The 16,600-nt window shown below is 48.5% G+C and overlaps 1 protein-coding gene across 1 annotated transcript in view; it reads right to left on the bottom strand.

Annotated features, from left to right (window-relative positions):
- The window catches only part of LOC147109716 (1-phosphatidylinositol 4,5-bisphosphate phosphodiesterase beta-2-like), a 195,988-nt gene that overhangs the window by 98,758 nt on the left and 80,630 nt on the right, over positions 1-16,600 (bottom strand). The window contains exons 11-12 of the mRNA XM_086003833.1: positions 8,466-8,633; positions 4,718-4,817 (exon numbers count right to left, since the gene is read on the bottom strand). Of these exons, the coding sequence (XP_085859959.1) occupies positions 4,718-4,817; positions 8,466-8,633 (268 nt within the window). The remainder of the gene's footprint in view (positions 1-4,717; positions 4,818-8,465; positions 8,634-16,600) is intronic.

Genomic DNA, 16,600 nt, shown 5'->3' with positions numbered 1-16,600 from the left:
GTCCATATAATGTAGTTCGGGAATGTGGGGAATGTCCATATAATGTAGTTCGGGAGTGTGGGGAATGTCCATATAATGTAGTTCGGGAGTGTGAGGAATGTCCAAAAAATGTAGTTCGGGAGTGTGAGGAATGTCCATATAATGTAGTTCGGGAGTGTGAGGAATGTCCCGATAATGTAGTTCCGGAGTGTGAGGACTGTCCGTATAATGCAGTTCGGGAGTGTGAGGAATGTCCATATAATGTACTTCGGGAGTGTGGGGAATGTCCATATAATGTAGTTCGGAAGTGTGGGGAATGTCCATATAATATAGTACCGGAATGTGGGGAATGTTCATATAATGTAGTTCGGGAGTGTGAGGAAAGTCCCAAAAATGTAGTTCGGGAGTGTGAGGAATGTCCATATAATGTAGTTCGGGAGTGTGAGGAATGTCCCGATAATGTAGTTCCGGAGTGTGAGGAATGTCCATATAATGTAGTTCGGGAGTGTGGGGAATGTCCATATAATGTAGTTCCGGAGTGTGAGGAATGTCCATATAATGTAGTTCGGGAGTGTGTGGAATGTCCATATAATGTAGTTCGGGAGTGTGAGCAATGTCCATATAATGTAGTTCCGGAGTGTGGGGAATGTCCATATAATGTAGTTCGGGAGTGTGGGGAATGTCCATATAATGTAGTTCAGGAGTGTGAGGAATGTCCATATAATGTAGTTCGGGAGTGTGAGGAATGTCCATATAATGTAGTTCCGGAGTGTGGGGAATGTCCATATAATGTACGTCGGGAGTGTGGGGAATGTCCATATAATGTCGTTCGGGAGTGTGGGGAATGTCCATATAATGTACTTCGGGAGAGTGCGGAATGTCCATATAAGGTAGTTCCGGAGTGTGGGGAATGTCCATATAATGTAGTTTGGGAGTGTGAGGAATGTCCATATAATGTAGTTCCGGAGTGTGGGGAATGTCCATATAATGTAGTTCGGGAGTGTGGGGAATGTCCATATAATGTCGTTCGGGAATGTGGGGAATGTCCATATAATGTAGTTCGGGAGTGTGGGGAATGTCCATATAATGTAGTTCGGGAGTGTGGGGAATGTCCATATAATGTAGTTCGGGAGTGTGAGGAATGTCCAAAAAATGTAGTTCGGGAGTGTGAGGAATGTCCATATAATGTACTTCGGGAGTGTGAGGAATGTCCCGATAATGTAGTTCCGGAGTGTGAGGACTGTCCGTATAATGTAGTTCGGGAGTGTGAGGAATGTCCATATAATGTAGTTCGGGAGTGTGGGGAATGTCCATATAATGTAGTTCGGGAGTGTGGGGAATGTCCATATAATATAGTTCCGGAATGTGGGGAATGTTCATATAATGTAGTTCGGGAGTGTGAGGAAAGTCCAAAAAATGTAGTTCGGGAGTGTGAGGAATGTCCATATAATGTAGTTTGGGAGTGTGAGGAATGTCCCGATAATGTAGTTCCGGAGTGTGAGGAATGTACATATAATGTAGTTCGGGAGTGTGGGGAATGTCCATATAATGTAGTTCCGGAGTGTGGGGAATGTCCATATAATGTAGTTCCGGAGTGTGGGGAATGTCCATATAATGTAGTTCGGGAATGTGGGGAATGTCCATATAATGTAGTTCGGGAGTGTGGGGAATGTCCATATAATGTAGTTCGGGAGTGTGGGGAATGTCCATTTAATGTAGTTCGGGAGTGTGAGGAATGTCCAAAAAATGTAGTTCGGGAGTGTGAGGAATGTTCATATAATGTAGTTCGGGAGTGTGAGGAATGTCCCGATAATGTAGTTCCGGAGTGTGAGGACTGTCAGTATAATGTAGTTCGGGAGTGTGAGGAATGTCCATATAATGTAGTTCGGGAGTGTGGGGAATGTCCATATAATGTAGTTCGGGAGTGTGGGGAATGTCCATATAATATAGTTCCGGAATGTGGGGAATGTTCATATAATGTAGTTCGGGAGTGTGAGGAAAGTCCAAAAAATGTAGTTCGGGAGTGTGAGGAATGTCCAGATAATGTAGTTCGGGAGTGTGAGGAATGTCCCGATAATGTAGTTCCGGAGTGTGAGGAATGTCCATATAATGTAGTTCGGGAGTGTGGGGAATGTCCATATAATGTAGTTCCGGAGTGTGAGGAATGTCCATATAATGTAGTTCGGGAGTGTGGGGAATGTCCATACAATGTAGTTCGGGAGTATGGGGAATGTCCATATAATGTAGTTCCGGAGTGTGGGGAATGTCCATCTAATGTAGTTCGGGAGTGTGAGGAATGTCTATCTAATGTAGTTCCGGAGTGTGGGGAATGTCCGTATAATGTAGTTCGGGAGTGTGAGGACTGTCCGTATAATGTAGTTCCGGAGTGTGGGGAATGTCCATCTAATGTAGTTTGGGAGTGTGAGGAATGTCCATATAATGTAGTTCCGGAGTGTGGGGAATATCCGTATAATGTAGTTCGGGAGTGTGGGGAATGTCCATATAATGTAGTTCGGGAGTGTGAGGAATGTCCATATAATGTAGTTCGGGAGTGTGAGGACTGCCTGTATAATGTAGTTCGGGAGTGTGAGGAATGTCCTTATAATGTAGTTCCTGAGTGTGGGGAATGTCCATATAATGTAGTTCGGGAGTGTGGGGAATGTCCATATAATGTAGTTCCGGAGTGTGGGGAATGTCCATCTAATGTAGTTCGGGAGTGTGGGGAATGTCCATATAATGTAGTTCGGGAGTGTGAGGAATGTCCATATAATGTAGTTCCGGCGTGTGGGGAATGTCCGTATAATGTAGTTCAGGAGTGTGAGGACTGTCCGTATAATGTAGTTCGGGAGTGTGAGGAATGTCCATATAATGTAGTTCCGGAGTGTGGGGAATGTCCATATAATGTAGTTCGGGAGTGTGGGGAATGTACATATAATGTAGTTCCGGAGTGTGGGGAATGTCCATATAATGTAGTTCCGGAGTGTGGGGAATGTCCGTATAATGTAGTTCGGGAGTGTGAGGACTGTCCGTATAATGTAGTTCGGGAGTGTGGGGAATGTCCATATAATGTAGTTCGGGAGTGTGAGGACTGTCCGTATAATGTAGTTCCGGAGTGTGGGGAATGTCCGTATAATGTAGTTCGGGAGTGTGAGGACGGTCCGTATAATGTAGTTCCGGAGTGTGGGGAATGTCCGTATAATGTAGTTCGGGAGTGTGAGGACTGTCCGTATAATGTAGTTCGGGAGTGTGAGGACTGTCCGTATAATGTAGTTGCGGAGTGTGGGGAATGTCCATATAATGTAGTTCGGGAGTGTGGGGAATGTCCATATAATGTAGTTCGGGAGTGTGAGGACTGTCCGTATAATGTATTTCGGGAGTGTGGGGAATGTCCATATAATGTAGTTCGGGTGTGTGAGGACTGTCCGTATAATGTAGTTCCGGAGTGTGGGGAATGTCCGTATAATGTAGTTCGGGAGTGTGAGGACTGTCCGTATAATGTAGTTCCGGAGTGTGGGGAATGTCCGTATAATATAGTTCGGGAGTGTGAGGACTGTCCGTATAATGTAGTTCCGGAGTGTGAGGACTGTCCGTATAATGTAGTTCCGGAGTGTGGGGAATGTCCGTATAATGTAGTTCGGGAGTGTGAGGACTGTCCGTATAATGTAGTTCGGGAGTGTGAGGACTGTCCGTATAATGTAGTTCGGGAGTGTGAGGACTGTCCGTATAATGTAGTTCGGGAGTGTGGGGAATGTCCATATAATGTAGTTCCGGAGTGTGGGGAATGTCCATATAATGTAGTTCGGGAGTGTGGGGAATGTAAATATAATGTAGTTCAGGAGTGTGAGGAATGTCCATATAATGTAGTTCGGGAGTGTGTGGAATGTCCATATAATGTAGTTCGGGAGTGTGAGGAATGTCCATATAATGTAGTTCCGGAGTGTGGGGAATGTCCATATAATGTAGTTCGGGAGTGTGTGGAATGTCCATATAATGTAGTTCGGGAGTGTGAGGAATGTCCATATAATGTAGTTCGGGAGTGTGAGGACTGTCCATATAATGTAGTTCCGGAGTGTGGGGAATGTCCGTATAATGTAGTTCGGGAGTGTGATGACTGTCCGTATAATGTAGTTCGGGAGTGTGAGGACTGTCCGTATAATGTAGTTCCGGAGTGTGGGGAATGTCCGTATAATGTAGTTCGGGAGTGTGAGGACTGTCCGTATAATGTATTTCGGGAGTGTGAGGACTGTCCGTATAATGTTGTTCGGGAGTGTGAGGACTGTCCGTATAATGTAGTTCGGGAGTGTGAGGACTGTCCGTATAATGTAGTTCGGGAGTGTGAGGACTGTCCGTATAATGTAGTTCGGGATTGTGAGGACTGTCCATATAATGTAGTTCGGGAGTGTGGGGAATGTCCATATAATGTAGTTCCGGAGTGTGGGGAATGTCCATATAATGTAGTTCCGGAGTGTGGGGAATGTCCGTATAATGTAGTTCGGGAGTGTGAGGAATGTCCGTATAATGTAGTTCGGGAGTGTGAGGAATGTCCATATAATGTAGTTCCGGAGTGTGGGGAATGTCCATATAATGTAGTTCCGGAGTGTGGGGAATGTCCGTATAATGTAGTTCGGGAGTGTGAGGACTGTCCGTATAATGTAGTTCGGGAATCTATATATTGGCACCAACAGCCAGATGATTTGGTTGGCCCATGAAGCATTCAGTAGCAGCAGTGTTGGATTACCTGTTTGGAGAGCAATTACTGGAAGAATCCTGTGTCCAATTAATCTTCCGCTATCGTCAAATGTGGCAATTCTTACAGAAGCCAGGTCCGGCACTAGGATCTGCAAGTCAGGGAAACTCTGTTTAAACTACAGCTGAAGATTAATGTCAGAACACAAGAACAGGCGGATGACCTCAGACACTGCCTCTCTGCTACAGAGCAGTGAACCAGCTCCACCCAGCTGAGTTGCCCTTGGGTGAGAGGTCAGACCGTTTAAATATTTTTGTGGAACTCCGGGTACGGTGTGAATGGGTCATGTGGGGCGGGTGGTATTTTGCTTAGCAACAACCACTGAAGAACCCTCACAACATCACTGCTGTTGTCTGATAAAGGCAACCGGGATGAGAACCCTTTAAAGGATCAGGCTCTCATAACATAAGAACATAAGAAATAGGAGCAGGAGTAGGCCATTTGACCCTTCGAGCCTGCTCTACCATTCAGTAAGATCATGGCTGATCTTCTACCTCAACTCCACCTTCCCGCACTATCCCCATATTCCTTAAATCCCTTCGTTCCCAAAAACGTATCGACCTCTGTCTTGAATATACTCAATGACTGAGTATCAACAGCTCTCTGGGGTAGAGAATTCCAAAGATTCACAACCCTTTGAGTGAAGAAATTTTTCCTCATCTCAGTCCTGAATGGCTACCCCTAGTTGCATCTTCGAAAAACTCTAACAGATTTGTCAAACACAATTTCCCTTTCATAAAACCATGTTGACTCTGCCTAATTATATTATGATTTTCTAAGTGCCCTGTTACCACGTCCCTAATAATAGATTCTAGCATTTTGCCTACTACTGATGTCAGGCTAACTGTTCCCCGTTTTTTCTCTTCCTCCTTTCTTAAGTAGCGGGGTTATGTTTGCTACCTTCCAATCCTTGGGGACTGTTGTAGAATCTAGGGAATTCTGGAAGATTAATGCCAGTGCATCCACTATCTCTGCAGCTACCTCTTAAAACCCTAGGATGCAGGTCGTCAGGTCCAGGGGATTTGTCGCCACTTAGTCTCATTAATTTCTCCAGTACCATGTCTTTACTTATACTGATTTCTTTAAGCTCCTCATTCTCTCTAGACCATTGGTTCCCCATTATTTCTGGAATATTTTTTGTGTCCTCTACTGTGAAGACAAATACAAAGTATTTGTTTAACGTCTCTGCCATTAGATTAATAGTGATGAGAGCAACAATGCAGAATGGCCCTACATGCGGGAGAGGTCCAACCAGATACAGACGGCCTGCCCGAAGCACCCGATCCATTGCTGAGTGTCTGGAGCACCACTCAGACTCACTGCCATGGAAACTATACACAGGGGAATTGAGGTCAAATGAGCCCGGCGCACATGGGGACTGGGGGCTAATGACCCCGGCGCACATGGGGACTAATGAGCCCGGCGCACAGGGGGACTGGGGGGCTAATGGCCCCGGAGTACATGGGGACTGGGGGCTAATGAGCCCGGCGCACATGGGGACTGGGGGCTAATGAGCCCGGCGCACATGGGGACTGGGGGCTAATGAGACCGGCGCACATTGGGACTGAAGGCTAATGACCCCGGTGTTCATGGCGACTGAGGGTTAATGACCCCGGTGTACATGGGGACTGGGGGCTAATGAGCCTGGTGTACATGGGGACTGGGGGCTAATGAGCCCATGGGGACTGGGGGCTAATGACCCCGGTGCACATGGGGACTGGGGGCTAATGAGCCCGGTGGACTGGGGGCTAATGAGCCCGGCGCACATGGGGACTGGGGACTAATGACCCCGGCGCACATGGAGATTGGGGACTAATGAGCCCGGTATACATGGGGACTGGGGGCTAATGAGCCCGGTGTACATGGGGACTGGGGGCTAATGACCCCGGTGTACATGGGGACTGGGAGCTAATGACCCAGGCGCACATGGGGACTGGGGACTAATGACCCCGGTGTACATGGGACTGGGGACTAATGAGCCCGGCGCACATGGGGACTTGGGGCTAATGACCCCGGTGTACATGGGGACTGGGGGCTAATGAGCCCGGCGCACATGGGCAGGGGGCTAATGATCCCAGTGTACATGGGGACTGGGGCTAATGAGCCCAGCGCACATGGGGACTCGGGGCTAATGACCCCGGTGTACATGGGGACTGGGGACTAATGACCCCAGTGCACATGGGAACTAGGGGCTAATGACCCCAGTGTACATGGGGACTGGGGGCTAATGACCCCGGTGTACATGGGGACTGGGGACTAATGACCCCAGTGCACATGGGGGCTAGGGGCTAATGACCCCAGTGTACATGGGGACTGGGGGCTAATGACCCCGGTGTATATGGGGACTGGGGGCTAATGAGCCCGGTGTACATGGGGACTGGGGGCTAATGAGCCCAGCACACATGGGGACTGGGGGTTAATGAGCCCGGTGTATATGGGGACTGGGGGCTAATGAGCCCAGCACACATGGGGACTGGGGGTTAATGAGCCCGGTGTATATGGGGACTGGAGGCTAATGAGCCCGGTGTACATGAGGACTGGGGACTAATGACCCCGGTGTACGTGGGGACTGGGGGCTAATGACCCCGGTGTATATGGGGACTGGGGGCTAATGAGCCCGGTGTACATGAGGACTGGGGACTAATGACCCCGGTGTACGTGGGGACTGGGGGCTAATGAGCCCAGCACACATGGGGACTGGGGGTTAATGAGCCCGGTGCACATGGGGACTGGGGGCTAATGACCCCGGCGCACATGGGGACTGGGGGCTAATGACCCCGGTGTACATGGGGACTGGGGGCTAATGAGCCCGGTGTACATGGGGACTGGGGGCTAATGACCCCGGTGTACATGGGGACTGGGGGCTAATGACCCCGGTGTACATGGGGACTGGGGGCTAATGAGCCCGGTGTACATGGGGACTGGGGGCTAATGACCCCAGTGTACATGGGGACTGGGGGCTAATGAGTCCGGTGCACATGGGGACTGGGGGCTAATGACCCCGGTGTACATGGGGACTGGGGACTAATGAGCCCGGTGTACATGGGGACTGGGGACTAATGACCCCGGTGCACATGGGGACTTGGGGCTAATGACCCCAGTGTACATGGGGACTGGGGGCTAATGAGTCCGGTGCACATGGGGACTGGGGGCTAATGAGTCCGGTGCACATGGGTCCATCAGTTCAGCTACAGCAGAAAGCAAAAATAAAAACAGAAAATGCTGGAAATACTCAGGTCAGGCAGCATCTGTGGCGAGAGAAAGAGTTAATGTTTCACGTCGATGACCTTTTGGCAGAACTGGAAAAAAATCAGAGATGTAACAGGTTTTAAGCAAATACAGAGGCAGGGAAATGGAGGAGGGGAGGAAAGAACAAAAGGAAAGGTCTGTGATAGGGTGGAAGGCAGGAGAGATTAAATGGCAGAAGTGATGATGGTGCGAGGCAAAAGGGGATGATAATGGGACAAGTAAAGAAACAAAAGATGGGCCTAGAGGAGGTGTAACTGGCAACAGCAGAATCATTGCCAACAGCTGCTGTCCGAAAAAATGGTAGCAGTGGTTCTCATCTGAAATTGTTAAACTCGATGTTAAGTCCGAAAGGCTGTAAAGTGTCTAATTGAAAGATGAGGTGTTGTTCTTCGAGCAAAAGTGTGGGAAATGGGATGGACACAGTCAAGGGCCCTGTCAACCAGGAAGCAATGTGTGCGAGCTGTCCCCAGAATCCTCTTCTACATTTTACCTTTTCGAACACAAAGATTTCTTCATCCTTCCACTGGGGGTTGATGGAGTTTTGCTCACTGTTCAATTTCGTCCTGTACTTCCGCTTAGGATCACCCGGGAGCCCAAACAACTCCACCTCAACATAGAACCTAGAGCTACGATCCGACAGAAACTGTCCTGATATAATCTGCAACAGGAAACAACCGGGGTTAAATTGTTTGGCCCCCGAAAACGGTTGCATGGATGGCGATGCACAATTAACCTGCGCTCATTCAGTGTAATGCAGACAGGATGCCAACTTCATACTTATGGAAGAGAGCGGGCTCCAAGGTTTTTGGACGCTGCACTGGATGTCTTGGTTGATGAGGTGGAAAGGAGGAGAGATGTCCTGTACCATCAGGGGGGCCGGAGGCCCTCCAGATGCATGCTCAGGAGGCAGTGGGAAGAGATAGCTTCTATAGGTATGTAAAAAGGAACAGATTAGCGAAAGTAAATGTACGGATTTATGAAAGGGAAATCGTGTTTGACAAATCTGTTAGAGTTTTTTGAGGTTGTAACTAGCAGAATAGATAAGGGGGAACCAGTGGATGTGATGTATTTGGATTTTCAGAAGGCATTCAATAAGTTGCCACACAAGAGGTTATTAAACAAAATTAGGGCTCCTGGAATTGGGGGTAATATACTAGCATGGATTGAGGATTATTTAATGGACAGAAAACAGAGAGTAGGAATAAATGGGTAATTTTCGGGTTGGCAGGCTATAACTAGTGGGGTACCGCAAGGATCAGTACTTGGGCCTCAGCTAGTCACAATCTACATCAATGATTTGGATGAGGGGACCAAATGTAATATATCCAAGTTTGCTGATGATACAAAGCTGGGTGGGAATGTAAGTTGTGAGGAGGATGCAAGGAGGCTTCAAGGGGATATAGACAGGCTAAGTGAGTGGGCAAGAACATGGCAAATGGAATAAAATGTGGAGAAATATGAAGTTATCCACTTTGGTCAGAAAAACAGAAAAGCAGAGCATTTTTTAAATGGTGAGAGATTGGGAAATGTTGGTGTTCAGAGGGACCTGGCTGTCCTTGTACACGAATCACTGAAAGTTAACATGCAGGTACAGCAAGCATTTAGGAAACCAAATGGTGTGTTGGCCTTTATTACAAGAGGATTTGAGTATAAGAGTAAAGACGTCTTACTGCAATTATATAGGGCCCTGGTGAGACCACACCTGGATTGTGTGCAGTTTTGATCTCCTTACCTAAGGAAGGATATACTTGCCATAGAGGGAGTGCAACGAAGGTTCACCAGACTGGTTCCTGGGATGGTGGGATTGTCCTATGAGGACAGATTGAGTAGACTAGGCCTATATTCTCTAGAGTTTAGAAGAATGAGCGGTAATTTCATTGAAACATACAAAATTCTTATAGGGCTTAACAGGGTAGGTGCAGGGAGGATGTTACCCCTGGCTGGGGAGTCTAGAACCAGGGGTCACAGTCTCAGAATAAGGGGGCGGCCATTTAGGACTGAGATGAGGAGAAATTTCTTCACTCAGAGGATGGTGAATCTTTGGAATTCTCTACCCCGGAGGTCTGTGGAGGCTCCGTCATTGAGTATATTCAAGACAGAGATCGATAGGTTTTTGAATATTAAGGGAATCAAGAGATATGGGGACAGTTCAGGAAATTGGCGATGAGGTAGAAGATCAGCCATGATCTTATTGAATGGCAGAGCAGACTCGAAGGGCCAAATGGCCTTCTCCTGCTCCTATTTCTTATGTTCTTATAGTGGAGGAGGTCAATGCCAGGAGCATAGCTGCAAGAACATGGATGCAGTGCAGGAAGAAGTTCAATGACCTCAGGAGTGGTCAAGGTCAGTGAATGCATCTTCAAATGCCATATCCTACCAGCTGCACCACTAGCCTCAGCCACTGCTCAATTCACCACACAATCTCTATCCATCAGGACACATACCTAACATTCATATGTTTCACCTCACCCTCACACACTTAGTACTGTTGCTGTAATGTATATAGCTTTAAGGGGGGAACTATGTTTTACAGCTCATGTATACTGCAGTACCGGCAGTGACCACACCTGTATATAGCACTGAGTAGTAATCTGTACAGTTCAGTTGCAGTGTGAGCCACGTTGAGTAAACACCTGTTGTACCGTTCTCCGCAGTCTGTGTCTTATTATACACGGACGCAACATTGGCGACGAGGCAGGTCCGAACCTACCTGCAACTTTGCATCACCTCCCGGGGATTCGTTCCTGGAGATCAGTGGATTGGAGGTCAAGGCCAGAGACTCAGGCGTCGACCACGGGCAACCGCCCAGTCATCCAGCAGAGACTCGAGAATTGCGGGGGAGGCTGTCGAGAGCCAGGCTTGGCTTTCCAGTCGAGGTGGTCCAGCGAAACGGGCTGGCAACAGGTAGTGCGCAGACCCTTCCCGGACAGCGGCGGGCTAGAGCCTGACTGAGCGGCATAGCAAAGGGCCGAGCAGCGTCAACGGGGGAGAGAGAGAGAGGGCAGAGCGCACAGGGCGCAGCCGGTGTTCAGGGGCCGAGCAGCGTCAGAGAGAGGGAGAGAGAGATGCGCAGAAACTCGCGAGGCGCCGCCATTGCCACGAGGACCGCCGAGAGCGGCGTTGGCAGCAGCGCAGGAGAAGCGCGCGAAACCTACAGGGCGCCGCCATTGCCACGAGAACCGCCGGGAGCGGGGGAGGAAGGAAAGCGCGGGAGATGCCATTTTAAGCCATTGGGAGATGCCATTTTAAACCACACCCAAAATGCCAAAGAGTGGCAGTATCACCGCATTTGACAATGAAGTCGAAGATTGGACTACATATGTCGAACGAATAGAGGTGTACTGCAAGGCAAATGAGGTGTCAGATGACAAGAAAGCGTCGGTATTGTTAAATTTAATGGGTGCAAAGACGTATGGTTTATTACGAAATCTAGTAACCCCAACGAAGCCAATGGAAAAGAGTTTTGAAGACATAGTAACGATACTAAAGGAATATTTAAACCCCACACCGCTGCTGATAGCAGAAAGATTCAAGTTTCACAAACGGAACCAGCATAAGGATGAAAGCAATGCTGATTATTTAACAGAACTGCGCAAACTATCGAAACACTGCCAGTTTTGAGCGGGACTGGCAGATACCTTAAGGGACAAGTTTGTGTGTGGGCTTCAAAGTGAAGGAACCCAGAAACGGCTTTTATCTGAAAAGGACCTTACGCTGGAAAAGGCTTTCAGCATTGCGGTATCATATGAAGCAGCAGCACGGGGCGCTGCAGAAATACAACAGAGACCGCAAGAATATGGCACAAACGAAATGTCATATGGAACAGAGAAGTGCTATCGCTGCGGCAGAACAACACACGACCAGAATGATTGCTGGTTCAAAGACAAAGTGTGCAGACAGTGTGGAAAAGTAGGACACATAGCATGAGTCTGCAGGTCGGGAAAGAAAACCAGCAATAAGAAACCTACCAAAGGAAAGTACAAGAAGGTACATAAGATGACGGAGAATAGTTCAGACGAACAAAAGAGTGATAACGACTCCGAAAGCAGGGAACTGAGTTGTCTGAAACTACATAATGTGATCACAACGGAGGATCACCGAACCATTTGGGTCACCCTCAAGTTAGCAGGAGTCCAGGTAAAGATGGAATCGGACACAGGATCAGCCCTAACAGTCATAAACCGACGGGACTACGAGTGGCTATTCTCACACATACCCTTGAGAGACACAAAAATTATTTTGAAGACGTACACGGGGCAAAAAGTCTACCCCAAAGGAAAAATAAGGGTGGCCGTTATATATAACGGTAAGGAAACACCAAAATTAGACCTGTATGTATTGCAAGATGGAGGACCACCATTACTGGGACGTGAATGGATCCGGAAAATACAACTGGATTGGCATTCCATACAGGCACTGACTGTGGCTGACAAAAAGGATGACGACGTCACACCTGGGCGACTGTCAAAGATCCTAACTGACGCGAAAGAAGTGTTCCAGCAAGGACTCGGAACACTAAAAGGCATGACAGCGACAATTAAAATTGAAGAAAACGCAAGCCCAGTTTACCAGCCCGAGGAACGACCTCAGTTGTGACACATTTTCCGGTGCTGGAGCCTTGACTACTGCCTCAATCTTCTCTGGGGACTTATGTAACCCCTCTTTATCGATAACGTGGCCACAATCTGTTTTCTAAAAAACTCGCATTTGGGGCGGCTAGCTCGGAGCCCATATTCCTGCAATCTAGTGAGCACCTGCTCCAGGTTGGCAAGGTGATCACTGTCATTTTCGCCCATCCAAATATCGTCCAAATAACACTGGGTCCCTGGGATCCCTTGCAGGACTTGTTCCATTGCCCTCTGCCAAATAGCCGGAGCTGATGCTACCCTGAACACCAGCTGGTTGTATTGGTAGAGACCTTTATGAGTGTTGATTGTGAGGTACTGTTTCGAGGCTTCTTCTACCTCCATTTGCAGATACGCCTGGGCCAGACCAATCTTAGTGAAGCTTTTCCCTCCAGATAGCGAGGCGAAAATATCTTCAATCCGCGGAAGCGGATATTGTACAGTGTGAAGGACTGGGTTCACTGTTACCTTAAAGTCCCCACAGATGCGAACCTTCTTTGGTTCCCCAGGCGTATTACTCAACGACCTCTTCATTACAGGAACGATGGGTGTAGCCCACTCGCTCCAGTCCACTTTGGACAGTACTCCTGAACGTCCCAAACCTTCCAGCTCTGCTTCGACGGCTGGGCGGATCGCATAAGGTACCGGTCTGGCCTTAAAAAACTTTGGGCTTGCATTTTCCTCTATTTTGATCGTTGCTGTTATGCCTTTTAGTGTTCCGAGTCCCTGCTGGAACACTTCTTGTGCGTCAGTTAGCATTTTTGACAGTCGTCCAGGTGTGACGTCGTCATCCTTTTTGGCATCTACAGTCAGTGCTTGTATGGAATGCCAATCTAGCTGTATCTTCCAGATCCATTCACGTCCTAGTAGTGGTGGTCCTCCATCTGGCAATACATATAGGTCCATTTTTGGTGTTTCCTTGCCGTTATATATAACGTTCACCCTTATTTTTCCTTTGGGGTAGACTTTTTGCCCCATGTACGTCTTCAAGACAATCTTTGTATCTCTCAAGGGTATATGTGAGAATAGCCGCTTGTAGTCCCTTCGGTTTATGACTGTTAGGGCTGATCCTGTGTCCAATTCCATTTTCACTTGGACTCCTGCTATCTTGAGCGTGACCCAGATAGTTTGGTGATCCTCCGTTTTGATCACATTATGTAGTTTCAGACAACCCAGCTCCTTGCTTCCGGAGTCTGTATCACTCTTCTGTTCGTCTGAACTACTCTCCTTCACCTTATGTACCTTCTTGTACTTCTCCTGTGGAGATTTCTTGCTGCTGGTTTTCTTTCCCGACCTGCAGACTCTTGCTATGTGTCCTACTTTTCCACACTGTCTGCACACTTTGTCCTTGAACCAACAATCATTATGGTCGTGTGTTGTTTTGCTGCAGCGATAGCACTTCACTGTTCCGTATGATATTTCATTTGTGCCATATTCTTGCGGTCTCCATTGTATCTCTGCAGCGCCCCGTGCTGCTGCTTTGTGTGATACTGCAATGCTGAAAGCCTTGTCCAGCATAAGATCCTTTTCTGATAGAAGCCGTTTCTGGGTTCCTTCACTTTGAAGCCCACACACAAACTTGTCCCTTAAAGTATCTGCTAGTCCCGTTCCAAACTGGCAGTGTTTCGATAGCTTGTGCAGTTCCGTTAAATACTCAGCATTACTTTCATCTTTATGCTGGTTCCTTTTGTGAAACTTAAATCTTTCTGCTATCAGCAGCGGTGTGGGGTTTAAGTGGTCCTGTAGGATTGACACTATGTTTTCAAAATCCTTTTCTACTGGCTTCTCTGGGGTTACTAGGTTTCGTAGTAAGCCTTACGTTTTTGCACCCATTGAATTCAACAATACCAGCGCTTTCTTGTCATCTGGCACTTCATTCGCCTTGCAGTATACTTCTATGCGTTCGACATATGTCGTCCAATCTTCGATTTCATTGTTGAACGCTGTGATACTGCCACTCTTCGGCATTTTTGGGTGTGGTTAGACTGGCTTAAAATGGCGTCTCCCGCGCTTTCCTTTCTTCCCCGCTGCGGCTTAAAATAGCGTCTCCCGCGCTTTCCTTTCTTCCCCGCTGCGGCTTAAAATGGCATCTCCCGCGCTGCTGCCAACGCTGCCCTCGGCGGTCCTCGTGGCAAATGGCGACGCCCTGTGGGTTTCGTGCGCTGCTCCTGCGCTGCTGCCAATGCCGCTCTCTGCGGTCCTCGTGGCAATGGCAGCGCCTCACGTTTTCCTGCGTGCCTCTCTCCCCCGTTGACGCTGCTCGGCCTTTGAACACCGGCTGCGCTCTGCTCTCTCTCGTCTCTCTCCCCGTTGACGCCGCTCGGTCCTGAACACCGGCTGCGCCCTGTGCGCTCTGCCCTCTCTCTCTCCCCCGTCGACGCTGCTCGGCCTTTTTCTGTGCCGCTCGGTCGGCTCTAGCCGCTGCTGTCCGGGAAGGGTCTGCGCAGTACCTGTTGCCAGCCCGTTCCGCTGGACCACCGTGACTGGAAAGCCAAGCCTGGCTCTCGACAGCCTCCCCTGCGATGCTCAAATCTCCGCTGGATGACTGGGCGGTTGCCCGTGGTCGACGCCCGTGCTTCTGGACTCAACCTCCTTCCACTGTTCCCCAGGAGCGAATCCCTGGGAGGTGATGCAGAGTTGCAGGTAGGTTCGAATCTGTGTCGTCGCCAATGTTATATCCATGTATCTTAATGTTGTGTCCTTCAATAATCAGACAACAGACTGCAGGGAACGATCAACAGGTGTTTACTGAATGAGGGTTACTCTAGAACTAACTTTACAGATCACTACTCAGGGTTTATATACAGGTGTGGTCACTGCCGGTAGTACAGTATACAGGAGCTGTAAAAAGTAGTTCTCTCCCTTAAGGTATATATACATTACATACATTACAGAATCCCTTTCGGTTCAGGTACATGGCAGAGTTGACATGAGGTGCACGCAAAGCAATGTGCGTGCAGTCAATGGCACCCTATACCTTGGGGAAGCCTACAATCCTTGCAAACCCTCATGCTCGCTCCTCCTGCTTCTTTCTGGCAAGAGGGAATGAGATGAAGTTATCTCTGTTTGCATAGAGAGCTGCAGTGACCTCCCTTCAGCAGCAGTGCACTGCAAACTGAGAAATGTTACTTATATCTCCAGCAGCAGTCTAGAAGGAGCCAGATGCATAAAAGTTCTGATCCACAGTCACCTTGACAGCTGTAGGCAATGCTTGCTTTGGTCCTTGCTTTGCTCTGAGGTTGGAGTTCTGGCTGCAGCAGTGGCAGATTTCAGTGACAACCCCTTTGCTGAAGCGCAGACGTCTCAAGCGTTGGTCGTGGCTGAAGTTCAAGTAAGCGAATTGCTCCCTAAACACCCTCTGCAGATATGGCCTCCTGCTGAGAGCCCTTCTCCCCCCTCCTCCATCTTCTAGCAACTTGTCCTGCTCTGTGTGGCCTCTCTTGATTCTCTGTCATGCTCAATGTCAAGCACTTTTTGCTAACTTCAAGGCTTCTGCACTAGTCCACCCATGTCTGGGAGCAACTGGTCTGTGCAGAAGCCTTGAAGTCAGTAAAAAGTACTTCAGCACCTGCCACACCACTCCCTGTACACTGCTGAAACTTTAACCATCTATAGAAAGCACCCAAAACTCGTAGAATTGCAGCAACATTCTGAAGAAATAAACAAGCAACTAACCTGTAACTAGGTGATGGTCCCTTTAAATAGCACTGGTGGTGGGGGGGGGTCCTTCATGCTGCATAATGTCATGTTCAGCTCTGCGAGATTAAGAGAGCGTAGGCCGGAGCTCCAAAATGACAGCGCTGGCGTCAAATCAGCGTTGCATGCTGATTGACGTCATGATCTGCCGGCTCTGCACTTAGTGTGTCATGGTACGGTGTACAACAGCAGGTGATGTAATCAAGGCAGTGCGTAATGTAACAAACAGCTGGGACAGAGGGTAATGTATTGAATAGCTGGGACGGAGGGTAATATTTGGAGCTGTCGGGATAGACAATTTGGG

Source organism: Somniosus microcephalus, chromosome 12, assembly GCF_052327205.1.
Source record: "Somniosus microcephalus isolate GS21.2 chromosome 12, FLI_Smic_1.0, whole genome shotgun sequence".
Classification (NCBI taxonomy): domain Eukaryota; kingdom Metazoa; phylum Chordata; class Chondrichthyes; order Squaliformes; family Somniosidae; genus Somniosus; species Somniosus microcephalus.
Note: the sequence above shows the minus strand (reverse complement) of the source record. Positions and strands in the feature narration are given on the sequence as shown.